This window comes from Cetorhinus maximus, chromosome 11, assembly GCF_964194155.1.
Source record: "Cetorhinus maximus chromosome 11, sCetMax3.hap1.1, whole genome shotgun sequence".
NCBI classification, from domain to species: domain Eukaryota; kingdom Metazoa; phylum Chordata; class Chondrichthyes; order Lamniformes; family Cetorhinidae; genus Cetorhinus; species Cetorhinus maximus.
In genome coordinates this window covers 107,339,275-107,353,203 of record NC_135889.1, presented here as the reverse complement: position 1 = coordinate 107,353,203, position 13,929 = coordinate 107,339,275, and the positions used below count along the sequence as shown (strand labels likewise).

Sequence of the window (13,929 nt, the reverse complement as noted above, 5' to 3'; positions counted from 1 at the left end):
TAAGGAGCAATGTACTTTTAATATTTGATGGGGCTTCAATGGAATTTCTTCTCTGTTGTACAAATTACTTCAGCAAGCCACTCACTCAGATAGTTGTCAATACTGCATTTAATAAAGGAAACAGTCCCAAGACACTTCACAGCAGCTTAAATCATACAATATTTGACACGGCTTATAAGTAGGAGGCATTAGTCCGGTGGCTAAATGCTTTTTCAAAGAGGTAGGTTTTAAGTTGCATCTTTAAAGAGGAGAGCAAGATAGTGAGATGGAGAGATTTAGGGAGGGATTTCCAGAGCTTCGGGCCTAGATGGCTAAAGGCACAGTTGTCAATGTTGGACTGAAGGGAATGGGGAATGCATTAATGGCCAGAGTTGGAAGAATGCAGAGTGCTTGAAAAGTGGAGGTTATAGAGATAAACATGCTTTGAATTACTTGAAAATACGTCATGTGCTCAATATTCCATCGACTGTCATGACTTTTAAGATGATCAATGTGCTTCCAAATACTGCCAACCTAAGAATGGCATTTCCCTTATGTTAATTACACATTGTTGCCAGTTGGAAAATATGGCCTGAACTGACAAAAGTAAAGGTATTCCAAGAGGGATTCAATCAAGTCATTGAAATTTGGCAGGGACCAGACGTAGGGCTCAGATTTGGGCCTTACCCTTCACTTTTAATTTTTCTCAGATTCAACACCTTATCAGCAGCTTACAGCAACAACTTACATTTATAAAGGAAACTGCCACTTCACTGAGGTGTGATCAGACAAAAATGGATGCAAAGATAAAGAAGGAGATATTCGGAGGTCAAGGTTTTGGGGGAAGCTTCATTAACTGGCATCGCTACAGAAAAATTGCCAGCACATTCTGTGTTGTGGCTTCCAAAATTTCCCTTTTGCCAAATAAATCCCATGGATAGAAGTGTTGCAATGCACAAATGATTCTAAATATAGCAGCTAGAATTATGACACTTGCCTCAATTTGTCTATTTTTTCCCCGCAGAAAATGTACAAACTGGGATATGAAGAATTAAAGAAGAAAGGATATGATCTAACGAATGATGCAATTTCCATCAAGGCTGCAAAGGCCTCCAGAGACATTGCTAGTGATGTATGTATAATCAAATTTTGTCTATTTAATTCCTCAATGTTTGTGGAAATGGAAATAACTCTGCAATTTTTTAAAACACACTATGCAGTACAAATACAAAACAGCCTACCGCAAGCAACTTGGCCACCATATTGGATGCCGCAACATTCAGGATGATCCCAAGATGGTTTGGTCCATGCACGTAGCCAAGATTCAGAGTGACAGGGAGTACAAGAAAGACTTTGAGAAATCAAAGACCAAGTTCCACTTGCCAGTCGACGTGCTGGACATTCTGTTGGCCAAGAAATGCCAGACCCTGGTCAGTGACATTGACTACAGACATCACTTACACAAGTGGACCTGTCTGCCAGACCAGAACGATGTGATCCAGGCAAAGAAAGCCTATGAACTGCAGAGTGATGTATGTATCTGAGGCCCAAATGAATTATTATTCCACTTTAATCTCTAAGATACTACCTTAATGTAGCAAAAGTTAAAAATATATACTCCATGTATGTGATTAATATTAATCAACATCTTCGAGGCAATCATGTATTCAAAAATTCCTTGAAGCTTCTGCTCAGTCTATTCTATGAGCCCTTATTTTCTGAATTCAACTGTACATTGAAAATAAGCTTTGAAATATTGTAGATGTCAAATTGGGAACAGTAATTAAATGACTGTGAGGTTCAACTTCTTCAAAGTTAACCCTTTACAAATTTTAAAATGTCCACTGATGCCAATATATGGACAAGTTATAAAGATACGGTTAACTTTTGAAGAGTAGAATTTATTCCCTTCAACTTGTATTGCAAATTTTTATATGCATTGAGGTTAGATTTGATGCTTCAGAGTTAGAATCGCTCTGCATCAGTTTAGTCGAAGGAATTGTTGATTATTGTAAACATACTGCAAATGTGAAAATAGTGCTTTGGAACATTAAAATGGTGAGTTTTGTTGTCACCATAGAACTATTGCTCATAGCACAGCCCAAGCCCTATTTGGGGAGATGGTGGCATTAGTTGTAACATCACTGGACTAGTAGTCTAGGCTAATGCCCTGAGGATATGGGTTCAAATCCCACCATGGCAGCTGGTGGAATTTGATTTCAAATTAAATTGATTAATTTAAAAGTTCTGGAATACAAAGTTAGCTTCGGTAATGATGACCATAAAACTATCATTGATTGTTGTAAAAGCACATCCGGTTCACTAAAGTCCTTTAGGGAAGGAAATCTGCCATCCTTACCTAGTCTGGCTACATGTGACTCCAGATCCACAGCAATGTGGTTGATTCTTAACTACCCTCTGAAGCAAGCTACTCAGTTCAAGGGCAACTAGGGATGGGTGATAAATGCTGGCTTTGCCAGCGACACTTACACCCCATGAAAAATTTTTAAAAGCTGTATGTGACCTATCTTCCTTCAACAGTGTACCTCTGCATTGTGTTGTTAGCTTCTATTCACAACTTACGACTGCTGTGCAATGTTGCCAGAACGTGAGCTCAGTAGATTTCCCCCTGGATATGGTCGATACTTTTAAAACACCAGGCCACCCTCTCACCTCCTATCGGGAGGTCTCCATATGGCCCAAAGCGGTTGACTCATTACAGATCAGCAGCACACTCTGAAAGGAGCCATAAACATTAATGCATTTTGCATCACGCAAATAAGGCATTGCTCAGGACTACAACCAAAATTAAATAGCTGGTGAGAAAAGTTTGTGATAAAATAGTATGTCATTGGTCATTGCCTTGAAATTTAACCATTTTACTTACTTTTATTTACACCTAGCCTCAGTCATACTCCACTTACTGTGGAAACAATAAATAATTTTTCATTGCCTTCCAGAATCTATACAAAGCAGACCTTGGGTGGCTGAAGGGTATCGGATGGACTCCTCTGGGATCACTAGATGTGGCCAAAGCCAAAAAAGCTGGAGAGATCCTGAGTGAGAGCAATTACCGTCAGCACCCTTCCAAATTTAAGTTCACCAGTTTGTCTGACTCCATGGATATGACCCTTGCAAAGCATAATGCACACACGTTGAACAAGGTTGAATTACTTTACTCTGTTTATTGCTTTGAAAATACAGATTTTTTCAGTGAATTTGTTTGGCCCATTGACACACTAACATGAGTGTACATATTTTTCAGCGTGCGTATATCGAAGCATGGGAAGCAGACAAGACCAAAGTTCACATTCTGCCAGACTCACCAGAGATAATATTAGCAAAACATAATCAGATTGCCTGCAGTGATGTAAGTGTGTGAAGCTATTTTGATGAAGTTCTTGATCACGATGTTTTACTACAGAAAGGGAAGGGAGTTACAGGAGCTCAAACTGGTTAGCATACATTGATTTACATATGAGTACAGATATCTTATGTGCATGGTGCTGGTGCTGGACTAGAAACCTGGAAGTTGTGTGTTCAAATCCCATCATTTCAAATTGTGAAATTAAATTTAATTATCTGATCATTTGTAGGCTAGTGTCAGGAAAAATAATCATGAAAACTTTCAGATTGTCATAAATAAACCACCATACAGAGTGTTATATATCTAAGTATACAAGCTAGGAGGCACAGAACCTTGGGTAGATGGAAGAAGAAATTTACAGAGGGATATAGATAGAATAAGTGAATAGATAAAACTTTGGCATCTGGAGTTCAATGTGGTGAAGCATGAAGTCATCCACTTTGGATTCAAGAAATACAATTTGTAATATATCCCTCATAGTGATAGATTGAGAGCGCTGGAGAAGCAGAAGGATTTAGATGTCTATGAACGTAAATTACAGGTGCAAGAAATAAACAACTTGCTGTTAGCAAATTTAAAACCAATGGGTTAATAGTGGAGTTTGGATAGTTTGTTTGTATGTGGGATTTAATTGAATTGGAGACAGCTGGTCTGGAGACTTTGAGTTATCAACAAAGAAGCGAGGTTTGAAATGCTAAATACGTAAACATGGCTGAAGTTTTAGAATGTGAGGTGCAAGGAAAATTTTCAGTTATAGATAAATTAGGTTAGTTTGAATTTCAATGAGATGGTAAGATGTTACACATAGCCAGGAGAAGCTAAGCCAAATAGTGTGTTTATTTTTCCCAAAGGTTACTGATAAAAATTAGTACTATGAAAGGTTTATATCATGAGAAAAGTGAAGTTGCGAAGACATATGGGAAGAATGGAATTTACATTAAAAAGGGAGAAACATGTATAAAAGAGATGAGGCTATGTGTCAGAAGGAGAAGGCCTTCTAAGATCTAACACAAGCTTAAAGGCCTCCAGCCTCTGTGTATCAAGTTGCTGTTTACAGGAACCAAAGTTGAGAAAACTCACTTTGAATTTGACTGTCAAGGGTATTGTGTTGTTTTGCCTGGGTCTGTTTAAATCTATTTTTAAATCAATAATAATAGGGTAATTATATTAGGTGATTTCAACTTTCCCAACTTTAATTGGGACAGACAGTGTTAACGGCTTGGATGGAGTGGATTTCTTGAAATGTGTACAGGAGAACTTTTTAGGTCAATATGTAGAGGGTCCAACAAGGGATGACGCAGTGCTGGACCTAATTCTGGGGAATGAAGCCAGACAGGTGGCTGAGGTGGTGGTGGGGGATCATTTTAGTGATAGCGACCACAACATGGTACAATTTAAGCTTGTTATGGACAAAGAAATAGAGAAGTTGCAAAAAAATGTTTTGGATTGGGGGAGAGCAGATTTTAGTAAAATAAGGCAGGATCTGGCCAAGGTAGACTGGGAACAGCTACTTGTGGGGATATCTACAGCGGAGCAGTGGGGGGTGTTCAAAAAGGAAATGGGGAGGGCACAGGCTCAACATGTTCCCTCTAGGGTGATAGGAATGAGTAACAAGCCCAGAGAACCATGGATGACCAGAGATATTCAGGATATGATGAGAAGGAAAAGAGAGGCTTTTAGCAGGTACAAGAGGAGCAAATCAGCAGAAGCATTAGTGGAGTACAGAAAGTGCAGGGTGGAGCTTAAGAAAGCAATTAGGAGAGCAAAGAGGGGATATGAGAAAGCTCTGGCTGGTAAAAGTAGAGAAAATCTCAAGATATTCTATAAGTATATCAATGGGAAGAGGATAACCAGGGAAAGAGTAGGACCCATTAGGGACCAAGGGGACAATCTATGGGTGGAGCCAGAGGATATCGATAGAGTGTTGAACGAATACTTGACATCCGTCTTCATCCAAGAGAATGAGGTGAAGTTATGGAACTCGGGGAGAGAGACTGCGAGGTTCTTGAGCAAATTGATATAGGGAGTGACAAGGTATTAGAGGTGTTGGCAGGCTTAAAAATGGACAAATCTCCAGGTCCGGATGATTTGTGTCCCAAACTGCTGAGGGAGGAGATCGCAGGGGCTCTGACCCAAATTTTTTAATTCCTCTCTGGCCACGGGGAAGGTGCCAGAGGGCTGGAGAACAGCTAATGTGGTTCTGTTATTTAAGAGGGGCTGTAGAGATAAGCCAGGGAACTACAGGCCAGTGAGTCTCACGTCAGTGGTAGGGAAACTATTGGGGAAAATTCTGAAGGAGGGAATCTATCTCCATTTGGAGAGGCAATGTTTTATCAGGGATAGTCAGCATGGTTTTGTCAGAGGGAGGTCATGCCTAACAAATTTGATTGAATTTTTGAAGGAGGTGACCAGGTGTGTAGATGAGGGTAGTGCAGTTGATATGGTTTATATGGATTTCAGCAAAGGCTTTGACAAGGTCCCACAGGGAGACTTATAAAGAAGGCAAATGCACATCGGATACAGGGTAATTTGATAAAGTGGATTCAAAATTGGCTTAGTTGTAGGAGACAGAGGGTGATGACAGAAGGCTGCTTTAGTGACTGGAAGCCCGTGTTCAGTGGCGTACCACAGGGATCTGTGCTGGGTCCCCTATTATTTGTCATTTATATAAACGACATAGATGACTATGTGGGGAGTAGGATTAGTAAGTTTGTGGATGACACAAAGATTGACCGGGTGGTTAACAATGAGGTTGAGTGTCTTGGGCTACAGGAAGATATGGACGGGATGGTCAAATGGATATATAAGTGGCAGACGGAATTTAACCCTGAAAAGTGTGAGGTAATACACTTTGGAAGGATTAATTTGACAAGGAAGTATTCAATGTACGGCATGGAACTAGGAAGTTCTGAGGAACAAAGGGACCTTGGCGTGTGTGTCCATAGATCTCTGAAGGCGGAGAGGCATGTTAGTGGGGTGGTGAAAAAGGCATATGGGACACTTGCCTTTATCAATCGAGGCATAGATTACAAAAGTAGGGAGGTCATGTTGGAATTGTATAGAACCTTGGTGAGGCCACAGCTGGAGTACTGTGTGCAGATCTGGTCGCCACATTATAGGAAAGATGTGATTGCACTGGAGTGGGTGCAGAGGAGATTCACCAGGATGTTGCCTGGGATGAAACATTTAAGTTATGAAGAGAGGTTGGATAGACTTGGGTTGTTTTCATTGGAGCAGAGAAGACTGAGGGACGACCTGATCGAGGTGTACAAGATTTTGAGGGGCATGGACAGGGTGGATAGGGAGCAGCTGTTCCCCTTAGTTGAAGGGTCAGTCATGAGGGGACACAAGTTCAAGGTGAGAGGCAGGAGGTTTAGGGGGGATGTGAGGAAAAGCTTTTTTACCCAGAGTGTGGTGACGGTCTGGGATGCACTGCCTGGGAGGGTGGTGGAGGCGGGTTGCCTCACATCCTTTAAAAAGTACCTGGATGAGCACTTGGCACGTCATAAAGTTCAAGGCTATGGTCCAAGTGCTGGTAAATGGGATTAGGTAGGCAGGTTAGGTGTTTCTCACATGTCGGTGCAGACTCAATGGGCTGAAGGGCCTCTTCTGCGCTGTGTGATTCCGTGATTCTGTGATTTGTTTTTACTGTTGCCTTAACGGGAGTGTAACTGGGAGCCAGATTAATTAGGGGTTTTAGGAATTATTATAGTAGCAATTTGTAGACCTATGTATGTGCTTGAAATCTCTTCTTTTGTTAATAAATGTTTAATTTAATTTTGTAAAAAATTCTCTAAGTCTTGGATGTATTACTACTGAGTTCAAGGCACGCATCTCAAAATATAATACAAATTTCAACATCGTTGTGACCGCGTGATCAAGTTTTCCTTGCGGATTTGATCCGCCTGGCACGCATCATCTGCCGCACCATAACAACTTGCACTGAACATACCATTATTATCCCCACAGAAACTGTACAGACTTGGTTTGGAGGAGTCAAAGAAGAAGGGCCATAACTTGCATGGTGACGCCATCTCAATTAAGGCAGCAAAAGCATCCCGAGATATTGCCAGTGATGTAAGTGAACCTGTTAATTTTGTTATGGAATGCTAAGTTAAGAATGGCAATACATTGCATTTTCCAGGTACACAAAGTTAAACTTGGTAAATGAATGCAACACTTTGTTTGATCCCTGCTTTAGTACAAATACAAAACAGCCTACCGCAAGCAGCTTGGCCACCATGTCGGATGCCGCAACATTCAGGATGACCCCAAGATGGTTTGGTCCATGCACGTAGCCAAGATTCAGAGCGACAGGGAGTACAAGAAGAACTTTGAGAAAACAAAGACCAGGTTCAACATGCCAGCCGACATGCTGGACATTCTGTTAGCCAAGAAATGTCAGACCCTGGTCAGCGACATTGACTATAGACATCGCTTGCATAAGTGGACCTGTCTGCCAGACCAGAATGATGTGATCCAGGCAAAGAAGGCCTATGATTTGCAGAGTGACGTGAGTACATGGTTATAAATGATATTCATGGCACCTTTATATTATTAATAGAACATTAGATGGCTTCCTGAGTAGTAAGCACATTGTAGCAATTACTCTTCACTTGCATTCTTTTATTATTCACTTACAGAAATATTCTACAGAGGCTAGAAAATAAAACAATAAAAACCACCAAGTTGGACGTAGCAATACTAATGGTGCTACTTTAGCGGTACACTTACTCCTGGACTAAAAATATTCAGTTGGAGTAATTCGCTGTGTAGCCCAATGCTTAGAAGCCTAACTTACTCTCTTTACTGTAGCCACCAAAAGTAAAGCTTGATTGCCTCCTTCCTACCATAAAACATTTTTTTGCAACTTGGGTGCAATAATTAAGGTGTGGCACAATATTGGTAAATGAAAGATTTTTCTAACTTGCTTCAGTTAGCCATGTTGAGCTAACTTGAGTAAAGCTACACATTGCAATACCTTCCCACAATCAGTGCAAGGATGTTGGAAGCCATGCATATCTCCTCTCGCACCTCAAGGAAATATTTTTATGGAGGAATGAGGCATGGTACTCAGACAAAATTCTTGAACCTGTGATAATTAGCATCAGGCTTATTTGTATTTTTGGCTTGGCCATTTGTACTACTGCATTTAGACTTGTTGAGATTCATTTCACATTGGTCCCTTCAATCAGTCATGTCCATCAACTTTTAATTACATAAAACTACTTTTACATTTCAACTTTTCAAGCCTGTGCACTAAGTCTTATGTGTTGGAGAGAGTGCTTTTGTATGTGTTCCTCAAATTTAGTCTTTTGTCTTGCTGAAAAAAGACTAAGCCTTTCATCTTGCACTCATCAGGACAGTTGCAAGCATAACAATATATATTGACATTCTTGCGAGTGTCCTGATGAGTGCAAGCCAGAAATATTAGTCTTCTGTATTATGATTCTTTATGCGAAGTGCATGAAACTCCATAGTCTGCAATTAAGTCGATGGCAAAGAAAAAAATGACCTGTAACTTACAGGCTCCAGGTCATTGTAACTGGGGGGTACCCCAAAGATGTGTTGGAGGAACCGCCACCCCTCCGCCCACCACCCGCCCTCCCAGAGGTCCCTAGGTAGGGATTGCTGAGCAAAGACTGGGAAGTTCAAGCTATTGACCTGCAATAAGGGACCATCTGAAAGTACAATATAAATCGGAGACTTTGGATGTTTCCAACTGTCTTACAGTAGTAGTTACCCAGGAAAAGTTACAAGAATCAAAACCACTTCTAACTTCTGGGTAATGATAGTACTGACATCCCTGTCCCCAATGCCCCATGGGACTCCCCACAACTGCTCCACCCGACCCCAACCCCTCCTCCACCACCACCAACCCATCCTCCCCCTGAACAACCGACCCCACCCCCCCACAAACTCTTCAATCCTGCCCATCTACCTTACAAACCTACATTGTCCAGGGCTTCCGAAAGTGACTGGATCTCTAAATTTAACTGCTGTACGGCAGCTAGTGCTGTTAAAAAGGGGGCCTGGCTTCCTTACCACCGACTCTACAGCCTTTGACTGAAGGCCTTTGGAGTGTGCTGTCCTACACAGTTCTTGTCTGGCCTGAGTCAGAATTAAGGTTGGGTGAGAAAGGATTGGCTGGAAGTCAATCAGAGTCAGACTGCCATTCTGCGAAAGTTCAGGCCCACCATTCCACCATCCTTGCACTCATTGTAGTGCTATTGCGAAGGCGATTATCTTTTTGGAACTTTCTCCACTAAGAACAAGAACAAGAGATTAGATAGTATTAACCCGATTTCACAATGCAAACCCATTGATACGGTGGGCAGTCTCACTCGGACATTGCTTGATTGACTGCAGAGGATACTTCACTTTGCTTTTGGAGTTAAGACATTTCTTTTGAAATAAAGCATGATTTCCATGAATCGACAACTGCTTGTTATGCCTGATTTTGAAGTGTTTGATCCTGTTGCAGTTGGATATATTTTGCAAAGTGAGGCCTCCAGTGCAGAAACTCACTAAATGAGGACATAGTTCCCATGATTGGCCTTAGTGTTTTAACCTTATCCATGCTCTCCTGTAGCAGCACTCTGTGCCAAGAGCAGAGCTTGCAAAAATGAACATTTAGACATAGAAAACAAACTTAAAAGCTTCATAAAACTGTCAAACTTACTTGAGCTACAAAATTCATCCAGAATATTGTAGGATCTCTATCTTTCTTGTACCACAAAATATTAGAGTTATTATCAGTGGAGGATTAAATAATATCACTAAATTTTTCAAAAGTTTGTTACAGAGCTACTTGCAGTCAATGATTCTGTGAAAAGATCCACCTATTTGGTGTCTTTGGAATGTGATCCCTTTCTCCGTAATGCTACTCATCTTCAACAGTAGATTGCAAAATCAGTGTTAAATTAAAGCTTCTAATGTAAAAAGATAAATTTGGAAATAATTCAAATGAGTTACATTTTGTAGACTGGGCAAAAAATGATCTTTGGCTGCAACTAATGTCGCTGGGAAATTTTTTACGATATAATCTTAGATTATTCTTCATTTGTGTTACACAGATCCAATACAAGGCTGATCTTCAATGGCTGAAAGGCATTGGCTGGGCCCCTCTCGGATCTCTTGATGTTAAAAAGGCCAAAAAAGCCGGCGAAATCCTAAGTGAGAAAAATTACCGTCAGCCCCCGAGCACTTTCAAGTTCAAAAGTTCAGTTGACTCCATGCCTTTAACCCTGGCAAAGCATAATTCAAACACTCTTAACAAGGTAAAGTGCTTCTTAATGCAAGAAATTGCCTTCATTATTGTAAGCAGGTTGTACCTTCAGGGAACTCAGGAAAATTACAATCACCAGAGAAGTGGTATTGTGGGCTGACAAATCCCCGGGTCCTGATGGACTTCATCCTAGGGTCTTGAAAGAAGTGGCTAATGAAATAGTTGATGTGTTGGTTGGTTTTAGTTTTCCAAAATTCCCTAGATTTGGGAAAGGTTCCATTAGGTTGGAAAATAGCAAATGTAACTCCTTTACTCATAAAGGGAGGGAAACAGAAAGCAGGAAACTACAGGCCAGCTAGCTTAACATCTGTCATAGGAAAAATGTTAGAAGATATCATTAAAGATGTGATAGCAGGGCACTTAGAAAAGTTTAAGGCAATCAGGCAGAGTCAACGTGGTTTTGTGAAAGGGAAACCATGTTTAACCAATTTATTGGAATTCCTTGGAGGAGTCACATGTGCTGTGGATGAAGGGGGAACCAGTGGATGTACTGTACTTAGATTTCCAGAAGACATTTGATAAAGTGCCACATCAAAGGTTATTGCAGAAAATAAAACTCCTGGTTTGGGGGAAACATATTGGCATGGATAGAAGATTGGCTAACTAACAAGAAATAGAGAGTAGGCATAAATGGGTATTTATCTAGTTGGCAGGATGTGACGAGTGGTATGCCACAGGGATCAGTGCTGGGGCCTCAACTTTTACAGGTTTACAGGTTACATGACTTGGATGAAGGGACCAAAGGTATGGTTGCTAAATTTGCTGCTGACACAAAATAGGAAGGTAAGTTGTGAAGAGGCCGCAAGGGGGCTACAAAGTGGCATAGATAGGTTAAGTGAGTGGATGAAGATCTGGGAAATTAAGTATAATGCGGGCAACTGTGAGATTGTCCATTTTTGCAGCAACACCAAAAAAAAAGCATATTACCTAAATGGTGAGAGTTTGCAGAGCTCCAAGATTCAGAGGGATCTGGGTATCCTAGTGTATGAATCACAAAAGGTACAGCAAGTAATTAGGAAAGCTAATAGAATGTTAGCATTTATTGTGAAGGTCATTGAATATAAAAGTAGAGAAGTTATGTTTCAGTTGTACAGGGCATTGATCAGACCACATCTGGAGTACTGTGTACAGTATTGGTTTCCTTATTTAAGGAAAGATGTAAATGCGATAGAAGCAGTTCAGAGAAGATTTACTAGACTAATACCAGGAATGGGAAAGGTTGGACAGGTTAGGCTTGCATCCATTGGAGTTCAGAAGAGTACGAGGTGACTTGATTGAAACCTTTAAGGGGTCTTGACGGGGCAGATGTGGAGAGGATGTTTCCTCTTTTGGGAGAATTTAGAACTAGGGGCCACTGTTTAAAAACAAGGGGCAGAAGGGGCGGACTTCTGGAAAAACATGAAACCTCATCCACCGATGGGATGAGGTTTCATGTCTATTCTAAAAAAGTTCAATAAAGTTTTTGTGATATTTATTAACATGTCCCATCTCGTGTGACATTGTCACATGAGGGGAACATGTTAATAATTTAAAAAATTTTTCTATTTTTAAAGTTTCAAACAGTCAGCGCTCTCCCTGAGGCAGCACTTAGTCTCAGGGAGATGTGCCCTCTTTCGCGAAAGACCGCACTCTAACAGTTGGGGAATCACTCCCCCATGCACAGGATGCGCATAGCGCTTCCTGTCGGGCCTTAATTGGCCCGCCCACTCAAAATGGCAGCGGGGCCTGTTTCGGCGGCAGCGATTGACTGCCCGCCTGCCCATGGCCTTCTACTAACTCATAATTGGAATCCAAAAACAGTGGGAATGTAAATTAAATCAGATAGGATTAGGTTCCAAAGATGGAATTTCACACTTGCCTCCCCCAAGGAATGGGTTGGCAGCTGGGGGGGGAGGGGAATGAAATCAGGTGCCATGGCTGGCACCATGCCTGTATGTTGCCAGTGGCAGGGGAGGTATTGGGTCGTTTGTTTGCCCTTGGGCCAATTGAAGCCCTTATGTGACCAATTGATTTTGAATTATGTTGCGTAATACTGTAAATATTCTTTTCTCTCCTCCCTTCCATTCCCCCCAAAATCCCAGTTTTAATTACTGCCACGACTGTTCTCAGGTTTGTGCCACTAACTTGACTTACTATCTGGTAAAAGTGCGGATTACCTTTCCTGTGCGAGTTTCCTCTACCACAGGAGATTCTCCAGTTACCTGCATTGTTATTTCCTCACTCTAACCCATGGAGCACAGGAAATATCTATTAAGTGTGTGCGCAAAATGTGTCACATGAATAATTTAATCGGCAAGTTATTTATGAATGTTTTCTATGGATCGCTGCAATAAGCCCTTTTAATTAATAAAATCTCTTTGCAGCATTTATACACTGAAGCATGGGAGAAGGATAAGCTTAACATTCACATCAAGACAGACACACCAGAGTTTCTGTTGGCAAGCCAGAACAAAATAAATTATAGTGATGTAAGTATGTATTAATTATTTTTTCAAGGTTCACAAAAGGAGGGCTAAAAGATTTTAAATATGAAAAATTTGTGATAAAAATGGAGCATCTATGTCATCTATCCCAATGTAATGCTGTGCTTATTTATAATTTTAATGTCTAGAAACAATATCGACTTGCTTTAGAAGAATCAAAGAAGAAAGGATATGACCTACCCCCTGATGCCATCTCCATTAAGGCTGCTAAGGCATCAAGAGATATTGCCAGTGATGTAAGTTTTCTTTTGTCATAATTTTATTTTAAATAGATCTAAATAATATTTGGGACATTAGTGAAGATTTTTCCTTCATTTGTATTGCAGTAATTTTAAAAAACTTTACGTGTAAACTAGCAATTACATTTTTTTTTAACAGTACAAATACAAAACCGCCTATCGCAAGCAGCTTGGCCACCATGTCGGATGCCGCAACATTCAAGATGACCCCAAGATGGTTTGGTCCATGCACGTAGCCAAGATTCAGAGTGACAGGGAGTACAAGAAGAACTTTGAGAAAACGAAGACCAAGTTCAACATGCCAGTCGACATGCTGGAATTTCTGTTGGCCAAGAAATGCCAGATCCTGGTCAGTGACATTGACTACAGACGTTACTTGCACAAGTGGACCTGTCTGCCAGACCAGAATGATGTGATCCAGGCAAAGAAGGCCTATGAACTGCAGAGCGATGTGAGTACCTCCTAATAGTATGAAACGTCTGGAGAAGTTGGTCAGAAAATTTGAGGAATGCTGTTCTTTTTAATCATGGATTTACAAGGGTGTGTTTTGGCTCAGATGGCCATTCTATCAAA

At 40.9% G+C, this 13,929-nt stretch overlaps 1 protein-coding gene across 2 annotated transcripts in view; it reads left to right on the top strand.

Moving 5' to 3' along the window:
• Positions 1-13,929, top strand: part of neb (nebulin) — a 279,762-nt gene that overhangs the window by 92,670 nt on the left and 173,163 nt on the right. Inside the window, exons 45-54 of one of the 2 annotated variants that reach the window (XM_078552562.1) lie at positions 1,004-1,111; positions 1,200-1,511; positions 2,940-3,143; positions 3,245-3,349; positions 7,316-7,423; positions 7,548-7,859; positions 10,423-10,626; positions 12,998-13,102; positions 13,246-13,353; positions 13,496-13,807. In XM_078552562.1, coding sequence (XP_078408688.1) covers positions 1,004-1,111; positions 1,200-1,511; positions 2,940-3,143; positions 3,245-3,349; positions 7,316-7,423; positions 7,548-7,859; positions 10,423-10,626; positions 12,998-13,102; positions 13,246-13,353; positions 13,496-13,807 — 1,878 coding nt within the window. The remainder of the gene's footprint in view (positions 1-1,003; positions 1,112-1,199; positions 1,512-2,939; positions 3,144-3,244; positions 3,350-7,315; positions 7,424-7,547; positions 7,860-10,422; positions 10,627-12,997; positions 13,103-13,245; positions 13,354-13,495; positions 13,808-13,929) is intronic. The other variant, XM_078552563.1, reaches the window with a different exon arrangement.